Source organism: Antedon mediterranea, chromosome 5 (assembly GCF_964355755.1).
Source record: "Antedon mediterranea chromosome 5, ecAntMedi1.1, whole genome shotgun sequence".
Taxonomy (NCBI): Eukaryota; Metazoa; Echinodermata; class Crinoidea; order Comatulida; family Antedonidae; genus Antedon; species Antedon mediterranea.
Window position 1 is genome coordinate 2,478,423 of NC_092674.1, and position 21,552 is coordinate 2,499,974.

Sequence of the window (21,552 nt, forward strand, 5' to 3'; positions counted from 1 at the left end):
TTTAATTGTGTCTGTTGATTGATACTATAAATGCCCACCCATGTATTTTACAAGCTTATAAGTAAATACATTATAATAGTGAATAATACATAATTAATACATTTCCAGAAATTTTAATTTAACAAGTAAATTTGTTACTATTTCCTGACTGGATGAATCGGATGGATTTTGGTTTTTCTGATTTTTTCTTTTTGCCAATGATTGTTGGCGCTTTAAAAATGCAACGATTGATTGATTAAAACAAAGATCGATATATATATATCGACAAATATCGATCTTTTTTGATCGATAGAAATAAAAGGTCGGTCGTGTGAGTGCGCTGTTGATTAGTGGTGGTGGTATAAATGTTTTGCTGCTGGGGGCTAAGTTTTGTGACTAAATAAATTACTTTTACATTTTAAACTAAAGGTAAGTATAATATATTGTGAATTACATTATACTCATTATTTATTGTGAAACTAAGCTAGCTAAAAGAGTGTGTACTGTTTATTCCGTTCATTGCTCGGACGGCTTACTATGCTCATGCTAGAGCCTAGGCCTAGAAGATAGAAAGAAGTTAGAGAAGCCTGTTGTCATTGCATGAATGGGCATGGGACAGGAGTCGTTTCGTCCCTGTTCCATAAATTTGTCTTTAACAACAGACTGAATAATCAAATAGGGTACATAATATTACGTAGGAATTGAAAACGTCATCGTTGTAATACACGACTATCCCTTATTCTCTTCATGCATTTTGTCAGAATCTGAGGTGGGGTGTGTATTTTAAAACGTGATTTTAAACCGGTATTTTATAATTTTATTTATTGTTTTGTAGGTCTAAGCAACATTTAACAATGAGAGATAATTCAGAGTCACGCCGCCCTAGTGTTTTTGAACGACTTGGTCCAGGGGCAAGCGGAGGGGTATGTTGTTTATTTTTTTAAATCATTTTAAATGAAATGACTACACTACTGTTTTTATTGTAGGCCTATATGCTATGTTTATATAAACAATGATACAGGATGATACCGTATTAGTAACCATTTTACATTTTACAGCGTGATGGAGGTCGGCAGGATAAATGCCGAAACTGGTTAAGAGATGGGCATTGTGTTTTTGGATCAAAGTGTCATTTTTTGCACGGCCCTTACAGGTAGGTTCCCTTCTGTAAAAAGCGATGCAATACTATTTGTAATCATCAAAAAATAAAAATGAATGTTTTCCATTTTTAAATTCTTTATATTTTGCCCATAGATCTTCAGAAGCCGATTCCGGTGACCTTCGTTTAAGAGTTGAAAGCAAACGTTCTGAATTAAAAAAGCATGGCTATGATCGATCTAGATCACCTTCCACTAAAGTAAGAATGCAATAAACCATGAAATAAATTATTACATTTATTGTTTAACTGAATTGCAAGAGGTTTTTCTTATTCTTTATTGCCAATCATAAAACAACAACAAACAAACTACTACAAAGTAAGTAGCAGGAAACACAAAAGGGAACTAAATCCCTATAACAAGAGTCTGTGAATCCTCTTACCAAGTAACACATTAAGATAAAAAATAGCATTTCAATATATATCAGAAAATATCCACACAAGAAATATTAAAAAACCATTCATGAAATTACAAAGGTTTTGTAGGAAATACTGAAGAATTTTGAAATTTATTTTCAGAGGGAAAAATCTAAAAGGAACAAAGATAAGGATCCAGATCGACGCAAGAAAAAGAAATCTAAAGATATGGGTTCGATGGTTGTAAAAGGGCTTCCAGTTAGTAGTGAGCATGATGAGGATGGAGCAGGCTGGGAAAGGTACCCACAACAAGGTATGTCAACAGTACTGTACCTCTTGTAGTTGTAGACACAGGGCTAGAAAATCGCTTATTGAACTACTCACAAGGTGAGCAAACAAACAAGCAGCAAATTTGTTAATAAATTAATTAATTCTGCAGTTAAGTTGAATTTACAGAAATTGGCAGATCAAGTACATATGCTAGACTAAACTATTATTACAACCAGCAAACATTAACTATTTTTGCAATTTGCTAGAAGTTTGTATTCCAATCCCTGACTGACACAAATATTATTTGTATACTATATGTACAGTATTTAGCTAAATTCCATGATACAACCCAACATGTGATTCGTATGTGACTACTGTATCATTTAAGAAATATCACATACAACGCTGTAATGATGTAGCCTAAATGATTTCAATTCTATGATATGTGATACACATGAGCTATGTATTGCAGCATTTGCCTAAATACAGTACTTTGAAATTTGTTTCAGATGACTGGATAGATCAAGAATCTGAGCATGAACGCGAGTTAGAAAGTCGAAGGCAAGAATTAAAACGTCAACTTGCGCAGATGGAAGAAATTGATAGTGAGAGAGAGCATATACAACCAGAAAAGGTAACCTCTAGTCACCTAAAGCTTGGTTCCCATTGCAACGCCAGCGAGTTGACCAATGACAAGCGACAGTTGGATCAAATCACTTACGTGGGAATTGAACTACTGGGAATTGAACCGAGCATTCTGAATAATCATCCACTACAAGCCAATCAAATTACAGCAAATTAATGCTTTACTATCCAAAAAAGCCAATCAAATTTAGTGATCTACTGTGTTCACTAAACATTTTAATCCTTTCCCTAATGATTTCATGAATAATGGCCGTATTCACCAATCACACTTCAAGGATAAATTGGTCCTAAATACTAAGTATTTTCATAACGCACACATAGGTAACACATCATAATTATCACAACCATTTGTTTTTATTATTAACTTTTTAATATTATTACCTTATTGTTTTTTAATGGCATCTGCTTAAAAGCTTTACTTATTTTGAGTTCCTTTTTCCTAACTTTTTAATGACATTGTTGTGCATATCCTTACTTTTATGGAATAAATTGATTTTAGATTGATAGATAATGATACCATTTTTGTAGTCTTCCAGTGAGAGTAGCTCATCATCAAGCTCAAGTAGCGATAGTGACAGCACCTCCAGTAGCAGCAGCAGTAGCAGTAGCAGCAGCAGTGAAGAAAGTCTGTCGCGATCTCCGTCACCTGTTAGTCGCAAAACAAAGAAAAAGAGACTGCTAAAACAGGGTAAACGTGATAAGGCTGCCACCGCGGAAGTAAAGCAGAAGCGTGGAAGATCTCGTGAAAAAAAGTATAAACCGTAAGTTGATATTCCATTTCCTCATGTTTTAACAAATTTTAACGGTTATGGTATTTGTCCTTGAAAATATTATATATATTATTAAGTTGATGTAACGTTACGGCGAGTTTCGTTGAATTGACTGTTGAATTGACCGTTGAATTGACCGGATTCAAAAATGTTACAGGCAATAAGTAGCATTTCTTTTTATTTACAGTGTGAAGGATAAAAGAATTATTTCACCAGATCAGCCAAAAGGGAAACATAAAGGTCACATAAGTTCAAGTAAACAAGCGTCTTTAGGTCAAAAGTCAAAAGGTCATGATTTAGATCAACCAAAGAAAATTAAACACAAAGAAAACAAGAAAAAAGTAGCAAAATTTGAAGGAAAATCAAAAGATTTAGAAAAGAAAAGAAAAAGGTATGAATAAACAACAATATATGTCTGTACGAGGCCAACACTTTTCAATATCATATATTTTGTCATTGTTTAATCTTCAGTTGGGCAACACATAATGATAAATAAGTCACATGGACAGTAGTATCTTTTTTAACCACCCTTGAGAAAGAGTGTATCAATTATTAACTGCTATTTTATTTCTAGTTATCCGAGTTTTCTCTCATATATGTCCTTTTATTAACTGCACAGGAGTCGATCTGGACCAAAGGATGAAAAACTGCCTTCAAATGTTACTCATCAAAAGAAAAAAATTGTATCGGAAATGATTCCACACAAGAGAGCGTCTTTGACACCGCCACCGCCGCCGCAAAATCAAAAGGGCCGTGGATACACTTCCCCATCTAAGACATATTCTCCCTCAACGCCAACTCAATCTGAATCTCCTTACTCCGTAAACCGCGATCGTAGCCCTTCCTCTCCCCCTACTCAAAAGCAAATACCTTTTGAACGCTACCGTGACTGTTCGCCTAGTGTACCATCAAAAAGAGGTCGTGCTTCCCATTCATATGGAAATATGTCTCAAACTTCAAGCAGGGGTCCAACACCACCTACTCAATTCCGAAAGAGACCTCACTCACCGTCGCCCTCAAGCTCACGTAGGTCTTACTCTCCAGCTGTTAAACGTTCAATATCTCCTAGACCGAGGGTAGAGCAGTACAGGACCGGGTCATCTGAAAGATATGACTCCAGAAAAAGCAGCAAATACGCTACACCTCCAGGTAAGGACACATAACCTATACATTCCTGCACTTCCAAATTCACAATGAATTCTGAAACAGAACTTTCTTAAAACTTGATATTGTTTATTGATGTATATAACCATATATCTGTCTCTATTTTACAAAAATTAGGCTACAAAGACAGATCTGAAGAACTGTATCCACCGCAAGAACACAGCCGCGGTCGAGGTCGTGGTAAGTACTATCGAGATGTACCGATTCCGCCTCATATTCCGATGGATGATCGTTATCGGATGAACAAATATGCACCACGTCACCATGCTCCCCCAATTCAAGATGAGCGACGAGGGCGAGGGAATTACGAGCGATATGAGCACCGTGATCACGGTGATGCTTATTATCGTAAGGACAATCCTGAGGGAAGGTAAGGACAAATTTTTTTTTATATCAAGTTTCGTAACATTTATTTACTCTGACATAAAAAATAATAATGTACAAAGCAATAAAATAATGATATGAGGTCAGAGTTTGAAACTTTGCTATTTACTTTTTTATTATTATTTAGAAAACGACCACGAGACGAAGTAAGACCTATATCGCCATCCCAGAAGCGTAGGCAGCTTAATGAGTCTGGCTCAAGTAGTAGACAAAGAGGCTTGGGACAAAGTCCAAGTCCAGGCCCACGAGACCAAAGAAGAGAACAGCCCCGTGAAGGTTACCGTCGACCTGCAGACATGCCAGCTGATGCCAATAGATATCCACAACATGGGAGGGATTCCCAACACGGGAGGGATCGCTATAAAGATTGGTCAATGGAAGAACAAAGAGATTACAGGAAAGAGGACTCTAAAGATAGGGATACAAGATATAAAGAAACAGGGCTGGCTATTCAGGAATCATTCCGACCGAATGACAGACCATTAGAACAAGCATCAGTTAAACATGGAATGGAAGACAACGGCGAAGACAAAAAAAATAAAGAAAACATTGAAAATAAGAGTATAGACAGTGACAGACCACCGAAAGAAGAAGTTGAACCCGTATTTAGTGATTGGTCAGATGAGGAAGGGAGTGAAGAGATATGGAATGAAGATTCTTCTGATAGAAAGAAAGAAGAATCTTTAGCGGTAACACCAAAAGACATTCCAATGAAATCTGAAGACCAAAAGAAGGAACCCAAAGAGTACAAGCAAAAAGAGAGACGGATAATCATGTCTGAACAACAAGAACGTTCTAGAAGAAGTCATAGCAGAGGCAGCTCTTCTAGTCAACAGAGTTCTGTAAATTCTGATAACCAAAATAAACGACAAAGAGAGTATTACGAGCGGGAACGATATCAAAGAGTGCGAGGGGAGAGACCTCGGAGCGAAACTCGGAGCGGATTAACAGACAAACCGGTAATTAACACAGAACCTTTCAAACAAGTTGAGATAAGAAAGGAGGTATCGAGCGAAGGAAGTGTCCCTCCTCCTCCTCCTCCTCCTCCTCCGAGCATTGACACCTGTGTGGAAGCAAAAGGAGACAGGTCTCCAGTAGCTGAGCCTAGACATTTTGAGGATGATGTAAAAATGGAGAATACTAGCAATAATATCTATGATTCATTCAGTGATGATGATGATATTGAGAAAGTCTTACATAGTGAATCTACTGATACAGCAGGCTTACAAACGAAGGAACCTGAATCTGATATAGGTAAGGCCTATACAACTGAGTGCAAGTGCCTTGTTAGACATTTTATTTTATTTCACCTTATTTATGGAGCATTGATTTTATACCTATATTTATAGAGGGTGACCCTAAAAACATATACTGACAATCAAGGGGCCCTCTTGATTACTTATGACAGTGGCCGTGTATATACAGTATTATATAACACCTATATAAATTCCTGTCATTTGATTGGACGAATGTGGGTTACATGGCGTGCAATAGTACGCACTATTCAACGATCGTTAAATAGTACTTTTTGAAACATTTTTGTGTACGAAAAAAAAAACGTCTAGATGTTATATAAAACAAATAATGAATGTTTTGTATTCGTGTAATGGTACAAATAATGGCACTTGGTGAATGATGAAAGGTTATATCAACTCGGCTTTGCCTCGTTGATATAACCTTTCATCATTCACCTCGTGCCATTATTTGTACCATTGCACTCATAAACATTCATTATTTGTATACTAGTACACCGTTCCTACTCGTCTTGAAAGATGTACTAGATTCTTTAAAGTGCACATGAGCTAGATGTGTACTCTAGAACTACGGTTTATAGTCCTTATCCGTAGAGACTTGTTCTACCACCAGAACGATGAGGCTTTTATTATATGATCATTCCCAAGCATCACTTATTTTCGGAGTTTATTTCCATAACAATAGTTATGTAATCCAATTAATCCACACAACTTTTACTGTCATTTCTCCTAATTTTTATTATTTTCTTACATGCAGCAAAAGATTTGTTAGAGATAGATTGGAGTAGTCTTAAAGATTACAAAACGGAGAACAAGACCAACCAACCTGGGTCTGCACTAAGTCGCTTCACACCAGGTAGCATTCTTTCTCGTATCGGAGTGTCAAGAACACTGGCAGGGCCTAGCCTCATGAAAAGAGTTTTAGAAGCTTGTAAAGAGGCAACACCAGAAGGAGGTAACGAATGAATGGCAATTCTATGTACAAACACCTGAATAGTGTTCAGTGACTCTATTCTGTATCAAAGTGAATGATACTTAGTTTATAAGCACAATAAATTATAAAATAGTTTATATTTCTGGTTAATCGTTATGAATTTTTTGTAGGGGAAGTTCCGACATTTGATTGTGCCTTGGGTGCTTTGAATGCTATGGCTCAACAGAAAGCTCGTCAAAGAAAGAAACTTCTTTCAGATGTTGGTCCTTGTCGTAGAGCTCTATCGGCCAGATGGGACTTGCAGATAAGAAAACAACTCAGAAAATCTAGGGTAAGTTATACGTCATTATAAACAAAGAATGTGATGCAATTGGCAGTTTGATGTCCGTTTTTCTGATGGTTTTGAAGTTGGTGTTTATGGTGGTTCTGAAGCTGATGGTGGTGTTGATTTTGAAGTTGGTGTTTATAGTGGTTCTGATGATGGTGGTAATGGTTTTGAAGTTGGTGTTTATGGTGGTGATGGTGTTGGTTGTGGTGTTGGTTGTTTTTAGTCGCGTGGAAGCGACTCTATAGTTCACTGTCGGTCCGGTATCACTATGCGTTTTATCGCTTTCTGACCTTATCTTGATATCAGTTTCATCTAGCTAAGTCAATTTTTCACAGTATATTCCTTATGGCCAGGAATTGATGTGGTTATGTTTTCACGGTGCGCAATAAAAAATTACGCGGTCTACGCACGATTTAACGAAATCACGTTTGTAATCATATCTTCACAACCATGAATCACAATTAAATAAAATTTGGTACTCATAAATTTCAGGGCATAAATCATCATATGGCAATACAATTACGTGCGTAGTGCATGTAATGCATGCGTATGCGCGCTTAAAATTTTCAAAATTTATTTTCGACGAAATAAGAGTACGTTTCAGGCAATTTTAAGCGTTTACAAAATTGCCATGAGTGCGCAGATTTTTGCGCGCGCACTGCGCGTTAAATGTTGTTACGCACTCTTTTTGCCCGATTTCTGTTTTCTTGACTTACTTTTCAACTCGAAATTACGTTATACGAGCACGTCAAAAGTGACCGGCTACGCACGTGTAAATTAAAAAAATATAACTTTTTAAACATTTCAACATTTTTAAACATGTTCAGTAATTTCGGTCAGTTGGTAGGTTGGTCGGTCGGTCGGTAAACACTAAGCACGCGACTGCAGCCATCTATATGGCCTTGTTAAGTTGGTGTTTATGGTGGTTCTGATGATGGTGGTGGTTGTGGTGTTGGTTTTGAAGTTGGTGTTTATGGTGGTTCTGATGATGGTGGTGTTGGTTTTAAAGTTGGTGGTTCTGATGATGGTGGTTGTGGTGTTGGTTTTGAAGTTGATGTTTATGGTGGTTCTGATGATGGTGGTGGTTGTTGTGTTGGTTTTGAAGTTGATGTTTATGGTGGTTCTGATGATGGTGGTGGTTGTGGTGTTGGTTTTGAAGTTGGTGTTTATGGTGGTTCTGATGATGATGGTGGTTGTGGTGTTGGTTTTGAAGTTGATGTTTATGGTGGTTCTGATGATGGTGGTGGTTGTTGTGTTGGTTTTGAAGTTGGTGTTTATGGTGGTTCTGATGATGATGGTGGTTGTGGTGTTGGTTTTGAAGTTGATGTTTATGGTGGTTCTGATGATGGTAGTGGTTGTTGTGTTGATTTTAAAGTTGATGTTTGTGGTTCTGATGATGGTGGTGGTTGTTGTGTTGGTTTTGAAGTTGGTGTTTATGGTGGTTCTGATGATGGTGGTGTTGGTTTTAAAGTTGTTGTTTCTGGTGGTTCTGATGATGATGGTGGTTGTGGTGTTGGTTTTGAAGTTGATGTTTATGGTGGTTCTGATGATGGTAGTGGTTGTTGTGTTGATTTTGAAGTTGATGTTTGTGGTTCTGATGATGGTGGTGGTTGTTGTGTTGGTTTTGAAGTTGGTGTTTATGGTGGTTCTGATGATGGTGGTGTTGGTTTTAAAGTTGGTGTTTATGGTGGTTCTGATGATGATGGTGGTTGTGGTGTTGGTTTTGAAGTTGATCTTATGGTGGTTCTGATGATGGTAGTGGTTGTTGTGTTGATTTTGAAGTTGATGTTTGTGGTTCTGATGATGGTGGTGGTGGTTGTTGTGTTGGTTTTGAAGTTGGTGTTTATGGTGGTTCTGATGATGGTGGTGTTGGTTTTAAAGTTGGTGTTTATGGTGGTTCTGATGATGATGATGGTGGTTGTGGTGTTGGTTTTGAAGTTGATGTTTATGGTGGTTCTGATGATGGTGGTGGTTGTGGTGTTGGTTTTGAAGTTGGTGTTTATGGTGGTTCTGATGATGATGGTGGTTGTGGTGTTGGTTTTGAAGTTGATGTTTATGGTGGTTCTGATGATGGTGGTGGTTGTTGTGTTGGTTTTGAAGTTGGTGTTTATGGTGGTTCTGATGATGATGGTGGTTGTGGTGTTGGTTTTGAAGTTGATGTTTATGGTGGTTCTGATGATGGTAGTGGTTGTTGTGTTGATTTTGAAGTTGATGTTTGTGGTTCTGATGATGGTGGTGGTTGTTGTGTTGGTTTTGAAGTTGGTGTTTATGGTGGTTCTGATGATGGTGGTGTTGGTTTTAAAGTTGGTGTTTATGGTGGTTCTGATGATGATGGTGGTTGTGGTGTTGATTTTGAAGTTGATGTTTATGGTGGTTCTGATGATGGTAGTAGTTGTTGTGTTGATTTTGAAGTTGATGTGTGTGGTTCTGATTATGGTGGTGGTTGTTGTGTTGGTTTTGAAGTTGGTGTTTATGGTGGTTCTGATGATGATGGTGGTGGTGGTGGTGTTGGTTTTATGGTGTTGGTACTACCACACTATTCTAGTGTGCCATAATCCAAGTGACTATTATATACGCAATCAGCAGTGCATGCAATTTATTATTTTCTCTCTGAATGGTTGATGTAATACTAGAGTAATAAATAAATTTGACACACACCTTCAAGCGTGCTGGTATTTCTTACCAGACCAAATATTGTCTCTGTCTAATTAACCATGGTCATAGAAAATACAGATTTTAATGCACAAAATCAACCGTGTGCCTATAGAAACATTTTAATTCTCTCTATTTATGAATTTTTGTTTTATATTTTATATTTATCTGTTTTTTATCGTACTAATATCTGCCAATCTTTAAGATGAATTTCTAGTGTTATTTTATTATGATAATGGACAAGTAAAGCATTTCAGTATTGAGTATAGAACATTAATGAGAATGTCACATTGTCACATTTTCATTGTAGGATGTAAATGTGTTCAACACTTCGCCAGTGGATCCTGATTTATACAAACATAGTTTACAGCTTTTTAATTCTAAAGACTTCACACCTCAAGTGTTACCATCGACGCACGTGTTAATTGAAACGTAGTGCGCGATGTCAAAGGTCATATACTGTACTGGGATTGTGTCGAGAGTCATAGGCTGATCTGAAGGGAGAGAGAGACTGCCGGCATGTACAGCAACATCTGAAAACAACTGAATCGGGGATGAAACATTACAGATTCTTCTTTTTATTAAATGAATATTTTAAGGCAAATAAGTGAAATAAAATCACTTCTTAAAGCATTGTTTACACTATCAAACTTTATGTGACTAATGTGATGTGCCCATGTACATGATGATGTCATATCACTAACATTTTTGGGAAAATTATAAAATAGACAGAGCTTTCAATTAATATGCTTCCCTTTCGTTTCATTTTATTAAAAATTCATATAAAAATTCTGCAAAATGTCAACATATCACTTGAGTGTTAAATAAATCATTTTAAACAATTACATTATCTAATGTAAATGTGTACATGCGTTATCTCAAAAAGATAATACATCTATGTGTAGAGTGAGACGTCAATTAAAACAGTCTAGTTACACTTGTGTTTATTTGTGTACCCAGTGTCCCATAAAAAAGAAAGAAAAACAAGCCTGTTGATTGTTTTGTTGCCAGACAAGTTAAATTATGCAAACACCAAAAGCTTGTTTCCCACTACGACGTAGCGCAAGGATTACTTAATAACCTTCACCAAATAAGTTTTTAACTTATCTTCCAAAGAATCGGAATTCTGTAATTCAAATAATAATAATATATTAAATATAAATAATATAATAATTGATAAAATGCACTTATCAACTGTAGGCCTACTATTACTTATATAATAATTAACACTCCTAAATTGAAACGGACTAAAATTATACATTACTGCAGTAGTAAGTAGTTACTGCAGTGATCCTTAACTTAAAGGAAATGCAATTGGAATTTTGTAATTAAATAACATAAAATCGTACTTAAATTTATGGTAGATATCGGATACAAGAGAAGTGGGTATTTTGGCGTATGCTTTCTCGAGTTTGCTTGAGCTATTGGTGAAGTGCTTCCCGGTCGAATGTGGAAATGTTATGTTTGCTTTCGAACGCGTTAAAATGTATTTCGATTCGTTTTCTATATCCTCAAAATGACCTATGACGTCATAGTGGATATCGCACGGATAGCAAACTCTGTGCATTTCCCGCCAATGATCGTTAAATCTAGTTATCATACCATCTATAACAAAATTTAAAAAATCTTCAAATTGTACTGTTTTACTTTCGTCTTGTTTGTTTGATCTAAACCGTGACCATATTGTATTGTATATTCCTTGAAACTGTCCGTGGTTCTTCTGTTCTGGGTTAAATTTATCGTTGTAAGCAGACAATAATCGTGAGAACGGATTCCTTACAAACATAAACGTTGTGTATTTTTTCAAGATTTCGTTTTGTTTCTTTACTGGAAAACTACTCAAATATTTGACTTGTTTCTTCCACGCGGCACTCACTTGCGTATGTGTCATCTTCATTACATCGTTGTACTTCGTCTTTCCAGCTAAAACCAGCATAATTCTAGCCCAGCTGTCCGTTGCAACTTTTGGTGTCTGGCAATAGACCATCTTGTGTTTTTCATTCACTAACAGTATTGGTTTAGCAGTCATTTTAGTTATTTTGTTTTGGTGGAGCTGGCACATCTGTTTTATGTGTTTGTTGCGCTCTACGTGTAAAGCTGAATATCGTGCCATGAATTCAGCTTCGGTTTCCAGAAAATTAATCTAGAATAGGAAATTGAATTTATTTGAAGAAAAAAAAAGGATAGATTCGGTTCTAAAAGTTTTATTATTATAATATACAATAAGCTTAACCAGACCGATACGACTTTGTTTAAGCACAATCGATCGTCAGGAAATATGTTTCTTCTTTTCATAAGGAAAAAACTATAGAAATCCAAAGAACAATACTGTACATATTATTTAGGAAAATAGATTTTATAGTTGTGACCTGACAATTTAAATCAAGGCAAGGTCAAAACTCTTCTTTATTTAAAAATTTCCAAAAAGGTCGTTCTACTATCAGTGTAATAATATTATTATTTAAACCAACACTATACATTTTAAACTCGAGCTGGCGGCGTTTGTCACGAGAAGTTACAATTATTGTTATCCAAAATTAGAAAACCTAAGAGACGGACACAATTCCAAACCCTTTTTTCTTTGAGTTTTAAAATATCTGTACTTTTTGAAAAATTGTTCTTTTTACTTTACATTGTTATTCATGATTTTGAATTAAATTAATTATTTCAGTTTCAGATTCAGAAATAATCTATGGAATATTAAAAATGTAGACCTGCTTTGTATTTATATAAAATGCACATTTACCTGTTTATTTGAACCATTGTGACTGCTGTTAGTAGTTAGGCTGGTTGAAAAAGTTGGTCTGATTTCTGTATCATACAAAATAATAAGTTATTTCATTAACGAAAACTATATACACATCTCAACCTCCTAATTGTTGTATATTTTAATATTATACAACAAAGTAAGTAGTCTAAAATGAATAAAGTGACATCGGGCCTCGTCGACGACGCTGTCGTCGGATCATGACGCGTTTGAAGGAATCGATAATTATATTGGTGACGCTTTTTTAACAAATCTCGAGTGAAATTATTTAATTATCAATATAATCCGAAACAAACATCTTAGTATATAGCCGCCTAATAATATAATAATTTTTCGTTATTATTCACCTTTTTTGAAATTTAACGGTTTGTTAACTGCTGTAGATCCCATGTACATGAGGTATATCAAGCCGTACATAACTGCACCAATGAAAAAGAGTAGGCATATTCTTCTTCTTTTGATAATCATCATCGTCAGGCCTACGCACCTATAATAACAGCAATAATGAGTACTACACTATATCAAAGCCATAATGTGGTTTTGGAAAGGTGAGGTGTCGTGTCGGTACCCAGACTTCGTCCTCTTAACCTCTAAACACGGCGTATATTTAAGCATTGATTGAAGGCGTACTTAATGTATGTTATTACATTATCTAACATAATGCAAAGGTTATTATTGGACTTCCATGTGTCAGTCAGAGCAAAATGGCAAAAGGTTTCCTACTTTCAAGGAGTTTTATCTATATTGTTTGACAACTCTTGTAACATGTTGACAGTGCTGATTTTGCCATTTTTCTGGTTGTGTGAAGGTTGTTTTTTTACTCAATTATAGTTTTAAACAATCCTGCAGAGAATTGGGTTATTAGCAAAATGCAGTTATACTGATATTTCATATTCAATGTTGGATATCTTTTACAAAACTTATAAATATCATAAACTTTTGGTCATTAATCAAGTATTCAGAGTTACCAAAAGTTCAATTAGCGCATCACAAGAAATAAAAAGAGACCAATAGTTAACAAATCATGTGAAGACCATGGCACTTTCAAGATAAATAAACTCTTTGGCTCCGTGATAACATTTAGACATTTACATATAAAAAAGGAATGGATTAGATCTTCGGATCCTTCATTACAGTGGACATGTGCTATCATTGTCCTGTTGCCATTTTGCTATTGAGAGGTAATGTGTTAGAGCGAGCCTTGAATTTTAAACTAATTGCTGTAAAGTTATTTATTTTTAGGAGATTTTTTTTTTTATCAGGAAGTTCCCTGATTTACAATTAATACACTCCTTTTAAGGGAGGATTTTTTTTATTACAGTTTCGTTATATAGTAAGAATCAATTTGCTTAATTGATTATTACAACATTTTTGTCCAGTTAAGAGCCATTTCACATTTGTTGAGAATGTCTTTGATATTATACATCCATTTCCATCTTGTTAAGCTCTTTTGGTCTTAACGTATAATAGAAGGCAAGTTAGACATGATCGTTTTTCATTGTTAATAACCGTTCGACATAACTAACTTTACTTTATTGTATAACTAACTAACTAACTTTACTGTATATTGATCATATAGTATGCAGGGTAATTTCAACCGATTTTATACTGTTTTCACGCTAAAAAATAACACGAGTGGGTCGCGCTTAAATCAAAAGTCCGGAAAAACTACGTAGCATTAGTTATAAATTGTTATATTGCTGTAGGCCTACAGGTTATTACATTTTGAAAAAAATTGACCTTTCCTAAAAAAAATAGGATAAGTATCAACGAAGTTGTGATCAATATAGTGTGAAAAATGAGTGTTAGAGCAGAGTTCACTGTTGCTTTTAAGATAAAATAAATAATGTTACCTTTTTTTTGAGAGAAGTATCAACCTACTGTTTGCGCTGTGATATATTATATGTCGACCTTTACGTGGCGAACTAAAAACAAACTGTTCATAAAGAATGTTCCGCCTTGATGGAGAAACCCAAAGCATTTACCCAGTAGGCTCGAACAAAGGGTCGGTAGTACTGCATTGGGTGTACTAAAACAGGAAAAAGTCTGAAGAATTCGACGACCCTGAGTGTTTTCAAGATGGCCGCGAAATTGATAAAGAGTTAAAATTTCTAACTTGGTCTATTGACATGTTTCTGCTGCCAGTAGGCCCTACTCTAATGGAATATTTTAGCCAGAAATGCTATTTCTTGCACTTTTTTTATATCTGAGTTGGCTATGGTGATAGAGTTGGGCTCTACTGAGAATATACATATTATTAATTTATACATATTTGCTTTAATAAAATATTTTGTTTTAAACAATTTACCATGATATGCTATATATTGATAACGACTGACCGTAGATATTTTCATTTCATTTTATTGTTCCACATAAAATAAATAAAAGATCAAGACAAAAACAAACCTGGTCTTTGTTTATGTATGGAATCTCAAATAAGCCAGAAGGGCTTTAAGGCTGAGATTCCAAAAGACATTGTGCATGGTAACGTAAAATTGCTTTCTTAAAAAAAAAAGAAAAGAAGGCCAAACATATTTAGATGAATTTCAATATAGAAAGGAAAAATTAAGATATAAATTCCATGGAGCAAACTTATTATATCTAATGAATATTATATATTATAAATCCAAAGGCAAATTACTGAAAAAATGACAATGCTGTGGGTATCAGTGGCTGGATCTCAATGGAGATAAAAAATAAAAGCGAAAAGCTAAACCAAAACGAGAAGTAAAACAGCCAGAAAAGTTAGCAGAGCTTTCGGGCAACACTAGCCCTTCATCAGTGCATATATTTTTTTACAAAAAGTAAGGTTGGTGATAATAAAGTTAAATTATCCCATAAAAAGGTCCGTTAAAAATAAAATAATTTTTCCTGCTATATATTTTACAGAGATACAAGTTTTTGGCACAAATTTTTCAGAATATACATTTATTTTCGTATAATGAGATTTTGTCACAATTGTGAAGTAAATTGTATTGACCTTTACCTTTAAACATCAGCTAACCTATTAATCTCCTCCACACATAATTGTCAAATCAATTCCAGTTCACAAGTAAATACAAAGTAGGCTAAAATTGTTGAATTTACAAAAATGCAGTAAAACGAATTATATCTCTATAAGTGCAATTATTATACTTTGTTATTTTTTTTTTCTGAGTTTTCTAGATCTAGAAAAGTCAGATATCTGAGTTTTCTATCAATCAATTTTATTTAGGAAAATAGATTTTAGAGTTGTGACCTGACGATTTAAATCAAGGCAAGGTCAAATATCGTTTTTATTTATCAATCAGTAGTGCATACAATTTATTATTTTCTCTCTGAATGGTTGATGTAATCATTGAGAATTAATTAATTTGACCCACGGTCAAGCGTGCTGGTATTTCTTACCAGACCAAATATTGTCTCTGTATAATCAACCATGGTCATGGAAAATACAGATTTTAATGCACAAAATCAAGCGTGTGCCTATAGAAACATTTTACTTCCTTTGTATATGAATTTTTGTTTTATATTTTATATTTATCTGTTTTTTATCGTACTAATATCTGCCAATCTTTAAGATGAATTTCTATTGATATTTTATTATGATAATGGACAAGTAAAGCATTTCAGTATTGAGTATAGAACATTAATGAGAATGTCACATTGTCACATTTTCATTGTAGGATGTAAATGTGTTCAACACTTCGCCAGTGGATCCTGATTTATACAAACATAGTTTACAGCTTTTTAATTCTAAAGACTTAACTACTATGGCGCGCCAAGCTGTCATTTATTCGGAAATAAAGATATCTTAGTTTAAAACTAAGATATCTAAGTTTAAAACTAAGATATCTCTATTAATAGAGATATCTCTATTTAAAACTATAAGATATCTCTATTAAACTAACAGAGATATCTGTATTAAAAACTAAGATATCCCTATTTAAAACTAAGATATCTTAGTTTTTAATAGAGATATCTCTATTAATAGAGATATCTCTATTTAAAACTAAGATACCTCTATTTAAAACTAAGATATCTCTATTAAAAACAAAGATATCTCTATTGCTTGAATAAATGACAGCTTGGCGCGCCATACTTAACACCTCACGTGTTACCATCGACGCAAATTGAAACGTAGTGCACGATGTCAAAGGTCATATACTGTAAGTGGGATTGTGTCGAGAGTCATAGGCTGATCTGAGGGGAGAGAGAGACTGCCGCCATGTACAGCAACATCTGAAACAACTGAATCGGGAATGAAACATTACAGATTCTCCTTTTTATTAAATGAATATTTTAAGGCAAATAAGTGAAATAAAATCACTTCTTAAAGCATTGTTTACACTATCAAAGTTTATGTGACTAATGTGATGTGCCCATGTACATGATGATGTCATATCACTACCATATTTGGGCAAATTATAATATAGACAGAGCTTTCAATTAATATGCTTCCCTTTCGTTTCATTTTATTAAAAATTCATATAAAAATTCTGCAAAATGTCAACATATCACTTGAGTGTTAGATAAATCATTTTAAACAATATATTATCTAATGTAAATGTGTACATGCGTTATCTCAAAAAGATAATACATCTATGTGTAGAGTAAGACGTCAATTAAAACAGTCTAGTTACACTTGTGTTTATTTGTGTACCCAGTGTCCCATAAAAAAAAAGAAAAACAAGCCTGTTGATTGTTTTGTTGCCAGACAAGTTAAATTATGCAAACACCCAAAGCTTGTTTCCCGCTACGACGTAACGCAAGGACGTAAACGCAACGCAAGCGTGTTGACCAATGACAAGCGACAGTTCGAATAATCTATCGCTTGTGATTGGTCAAATAACTTATAGATGTCCTTGCGTGTTTCGTCTCTAGTGGGAAGGGTTACTTAATAACCTTCACCATATAAGTTTTTAACTTATCTTCCAAAGAATTTGAATTCTGTATCAAATAATAATATATTAAATATAAATAATATAATAATTGATAAAATGCACTTACCAACTGTAGGCCTACTATTACTTATATAATAATTAACACTCCTAAATTGAAACGGACTAAAATTATACATTACTGCAGTAGTAAAGTTACTGCAGCACAATACTTTGACGTGATTTCTAACTTAACTTAATGGAAAGGCAATTGGAATTTTGTAATTAAATAACATAAAATCGTACTTAAATTTATGGTAGATATCGAATATAAGAGAGGCGGGTATATTGGCGTATGCTTTCTCGAGTTTACCTGAACTATTTGTGAAGTGCTTCCCGGTCGAATGTGGAAATGTTATGTTTGCTTTCGAACGCGTTAAAATGTATTTCGATTCGTTTTCTATATCCTCAAAATGACCTATGACGTCATAGTGGATATCGCACGGATAGCAAACTCTGTGCATTTCCCGCCAATGACCGTTAAATCTAGTTATCATACCATCTATAACAAAATTTAAAAAATCTTCAAATTGTACTGTTTTACTTTCGTCTTGTTTGTTTGATCTAAAACGTGACCATATTGTATCGTATATTCCTTGAAACTGTCCGTGGTTCTTCTGTTCTGGGTTAAATTTATCGTTGTAAGCAGACAATAATCGTGAGAACGGATTCCTTACGAACATAAACGTTGTGTAATTTTTCAAGATTTCGTTTTGTTTCTTTACTGGAAAACTACTCAAATATTTGACTTGTTTCTTCCACGCGGCACTCACTTGCGTATGTGTCATCTTCATTACATCGTTGTACTTCGTCTTTCCAGCTAAAACCAGCATAATTCTAGCCCAGCTGTCCGTTGCAACTTTTGGTGTCTGGCAATAGACCATCTTGTGTTTTTCATTCACTAACAGTATTGGTTTAGCGGTCATTTTAGTTATTTTGTTTCGGTGGAGCTGGCACATCTGTTTTATGTGTTTGTTGCGCTCTACGTGTAAAGCTGAATATCGTGCCATGAATTCAGCTTCGGTTTCCAGAAAATTAATCTAGAATAGGAAATTGAATTTATTTGAAGAAAAAAAAAGGATAGATTCGGTTCTAAAAGTTTTATTATTATAATATACAATAAGCTTAACCAGACCGATACGACTTTGTTTAAGCACAATCGATCGTCAGGAAATATGTTTCTTCTTTTCATAAGGAAAAAACTATAGAAATCCAAAGAACAATACTGTACATATTATTTAGGAAAATAGATTTTATAGTTGTGACCTGACAATTTAAATCAAGGCAAGGTCAAAACTCTTCTTTATTTAAAAATTTCCAAAAAGGTCGTTCTACTATCAGTGTAATAATATTATTATTTAAACCAACACTATACATTTTAAACTCGAGCTGGCGGCGTTTGTCACGAGAAGTTACAATTATTGTTATCCAAAATTAGAAAACCTAAGAGACGGACACAATTCCAAACCCTTTTTTCTTTGAGTTTTAAAATATCTGTACTTTTTGAAAAATTGTTCTTTTTACTTTACATTGTTATTCATGATTTTGAATTAAATTAATTATTTCAGTTTCAGATTCAGAAATAATCTATGGAATATTAAAAATGTAGACCTGCTTTGTATTTATATAAAATGCACATTTACCTGTTTATTTGAACCATTGTGACTGCTGTTAGTAGTTAGGCTGGTTGAAAAAGTTGGTCTGATTTCTGTATCATACAAAATAATAAGTTATTTCATTAACGAAAACTATATACACATCTCAACCTCCTAATTGTTGTATATTTTAATATTATACAACAAAGTAAGTAGTCTAAAATGAATAAAGTGACATCGGGCCTCGTCGACGAATCGATAATTATATTGGTGACGCTTTTTCAACAAATCTCGAGTGAAATTATTTAATTATCAATATAATCCGAAACAAACATCTTAGTATATAGCCGCCTAATAATATAATAATTTCTCGTTATTATTCACCTTTTTTGAAATTTAACGGTTTGTTAACTGCTGTAGATCCCATGTACATGAGGTATGTCAAGCCGTACATAACTGCACCAATGAAAAAGAGTAGGCATATTCTTCTTCTTTTGATAATCATCATCGTCAGGCCTACGTACCTATAATAACAGCAATAATGAGTACTACACTATATCAAAGCCATAATGTGGTTTTGGAAAGGTGAGGTGTCGTGTAGGTACCCAGACTTCGTCCTCTTAACCTCTTAACACGGCGTATATTTAAGCATTGATTGAAGGCGTACTTAATGTATGTTATTACATTATCTAACATAATGCAAAGGTTATTATTGGACTTCCATGTGTCAGTCAGAGCAAAATGGCAAAAGGTTTCCTACTTTCAAGGAGTTTTATCTATATTGTTTGACAACTCTTGTAACATGTTGACAGTGCTGATTTTGCCATTTTTCTGGTGTGTGAAGGTTGTTTTTTTACTCAATAGTTTTAAACAATCCTGCAGAGAATTGGGTTATTAGCAAAATGCAGTTATACTGATATTTCATATTTAATGTTGGATATCTTTTACAAAACTTATAAATATCATAAACTTTTGGTCATTAATGAAGTATTCAGAGTTACCAAAAGTTCAATTAGCGCATCACAAGAAATAAAAAGAGACCAATAGTTAAACAAATCATGTGAAGACCAAGGCACTTTCAAGATAATAAACTCCTTGGCTCTGATAACATTTAGACATTTACATATAAAAAAGGAATGGATTAGATCTTCAGATCCTTTATTACAGTGGACATGTGTGCTATCATTGTCCTGTTGCCATTTTGCAACTTTGCTATTAAGAGGTAATGTGTTATAGCGAGCCTTGAATTTTAAACTAATTGCTGTAAAGTTATTTATTTCTAGGAGATTTTTGAAATGAGAAAATTCAGAACACCGTTAACGTAGTAAATGACGAAAACAATGTTTAATTTGTCGACGAACATGATAGGACACCAGCCCAATTGCAATCAGATACCCTTACACATCCAACTAAAGTAGAACCCCTTAACTTGCAACCTTACATTGACTGTGTAGAGAATAACATGGGATTAGCAGCCCCATTCCAAATGAAAGAAGAACAAATTAAGGAACAAACTAATCTAATTATGACAGCACCTAATGATTCAAATATGACATTAAACCGAGGTAGATTTAAAGCAGGACATTTCCAAGTTTTAGTTTCGTATTCTAAACCGACTTCAGCCAAACGTAACACTGATAAAACAAAACACGAATCTAATGATCGCAAATTTTGGTGGAATATCGACAGATATAACGATACAGATAAATTGATTAAAGAGATTATTAATGATAAACAGATACCGATAAGTGGATCGCCAAAACGATTCATAAAACGTTTGTATAATGCAACAAGTTACTAATTTAATCTGTTTGCAAGAATTTCCTTTAAATTACGACATTTGCTAAATTAATGATAGCATAGTCTACGTATTTGATGAGATTTGTTTAGTAATGATGTGATTTCAGTTAAAAGAGAATTGAATTTATATTTAAGTATTGATTTGTAACGAGTTTTTTTGATAAAGATTAGTTTTGAATTTTGATGATCGATATATTGAGATATTGAAAAGAACGACAATCATTTTGTAACAAATATTTTGTTTAACCTTTGAGTCGTTAATCTCAAGCATTAATCAATTGATATACAAGAACAGGAGATTTTCTTAGTACTTTTAATAGTAATTTTTTTGACATTGAGTACAAAAGTCGAATTTGTCGATTGATTGAAATCGTAATTACCTGTGAATATAAATGCTTAAATCGATAAAGTTGTGACGATAATGATATATTGTGGATAAGTTTGTGTCAACGACACACACATTTGTTTCTTTAAAGTTTTAAGTGATTAAGTTTGATATTTTGATTTTAGGCTAATCAGCCACAGTTTTCTTGAGTTTTATGTTTTGATTTGATTGATTTATGTTTGAAGGCCATTAGA

The 21,552-nt window shown here is 34.2% G+C and overlaps 2 protein-coding genes across 2 annotated transcripts; one reads left to right on the forward strand and one right to left on the reverse strand.

The window, feature by feature from the left end:
- The first annotated feature begins 216 nt into the window (after positions 1–216).
- On the forward strand, positions 217–11,113 carry LOC140049622 (uncharacterized). Its single transcript, XM_072094560.1, has 14 exons — positions 217–408; positions 815–902; positions 1,038–1,132; positions 1,234–1,336; positions 1,655–1,805; positions 2,272–2,396; positions 2,936–3,168; positions 3,365–3,568; positions 3,797–4,326; positions 4,459–4,711; positions 4,853–5,979; positions 6,736–6,933; positions 7,083–7,243; positions 10,203–11,113. Exons 2-14 carry the CDS (start codon positions 834–836, stop codon positions 10,326–10,328), a joined length of 3,375 nt encoding a protein of 1,124 aa, XP_071950661.1. The 5' UTR covers positions 217–408; positions 815–833; the 3' UTR covers positions 10,329–11,113.
- A 5,578-nt stretch (positions 11,114–16,691) lies between these two features.
- LOC140049092 (carbohydrate sulfotransferase 11-like) lies at positions 16,692–19,708 on the reverse strand. The gene is made up of 3 exons (XM_072093917.1): positions 19,558–19,708; positions 19,222–19,286; positions 16,692–18,618 (listed from the first exon to the last, which is right to left on the reverse strand). The coding sequence occupies exons 1-3, from the start codon at positions 19,679–19,681 to the stop codon at positions 17,770–17,772; spliced, it is 1,038 nt and encodes a 345-aa protein (XP_071950018.1). The 5' UTR covers positions 19,682–19,708; the 3' UTR covers positions 16,692–17,769.
- Between the last annotated feature and the right edge of the window lie 1,844 nt (positions 19,709–21,552).

Excerpts from the sequence above, each read along its gene's own strand:
- LOC140049622 (XM_072094560.1), top strand. The coding sequence starts at position 834 with ATGAGAGATAATTCAGAGTCACGCCGCCCTAGTGTTTTTGAACGACTT. Across the intron at positions 4,712-4,852 it reads AAGGACAATCCTGAGGGAAG|AAAACGACCACGAGACGAAG; the intron begins GTAAGGACAAAT and ends ATTATTATTTAG. Across the intron at positions 7,244-10,202 it reads AACAACTCAGAAAATCTAGG|GATGTAAATGTGTTCAACAC; the intron begins GTAAGTTATACG and ends TTTTCATTGTAG.
- LOC140049092 (XM_072093917.1), bottom strand. The coding sequence starts at position 19,681 with ATGATGATTATCAAAAGAAGAAGAATATGCCTACTCTTTTTCATTGGT. Across the intron at positions 19,287-19,557 it reads ACCGTTAAATTTCAAAAAAG|AAATCAGACCAACTTTTTCA; the intron begins GTGAATAATAAC and ends TGTATGATACAG. Across the intron at positions 18,619-19,221 it reads ACAATGGTTCAAATAAACAG|ATTAATTTTCTGGAAACCGA; the intron begins GTAAATGTGCAT and ends TTCCTATTCTAG.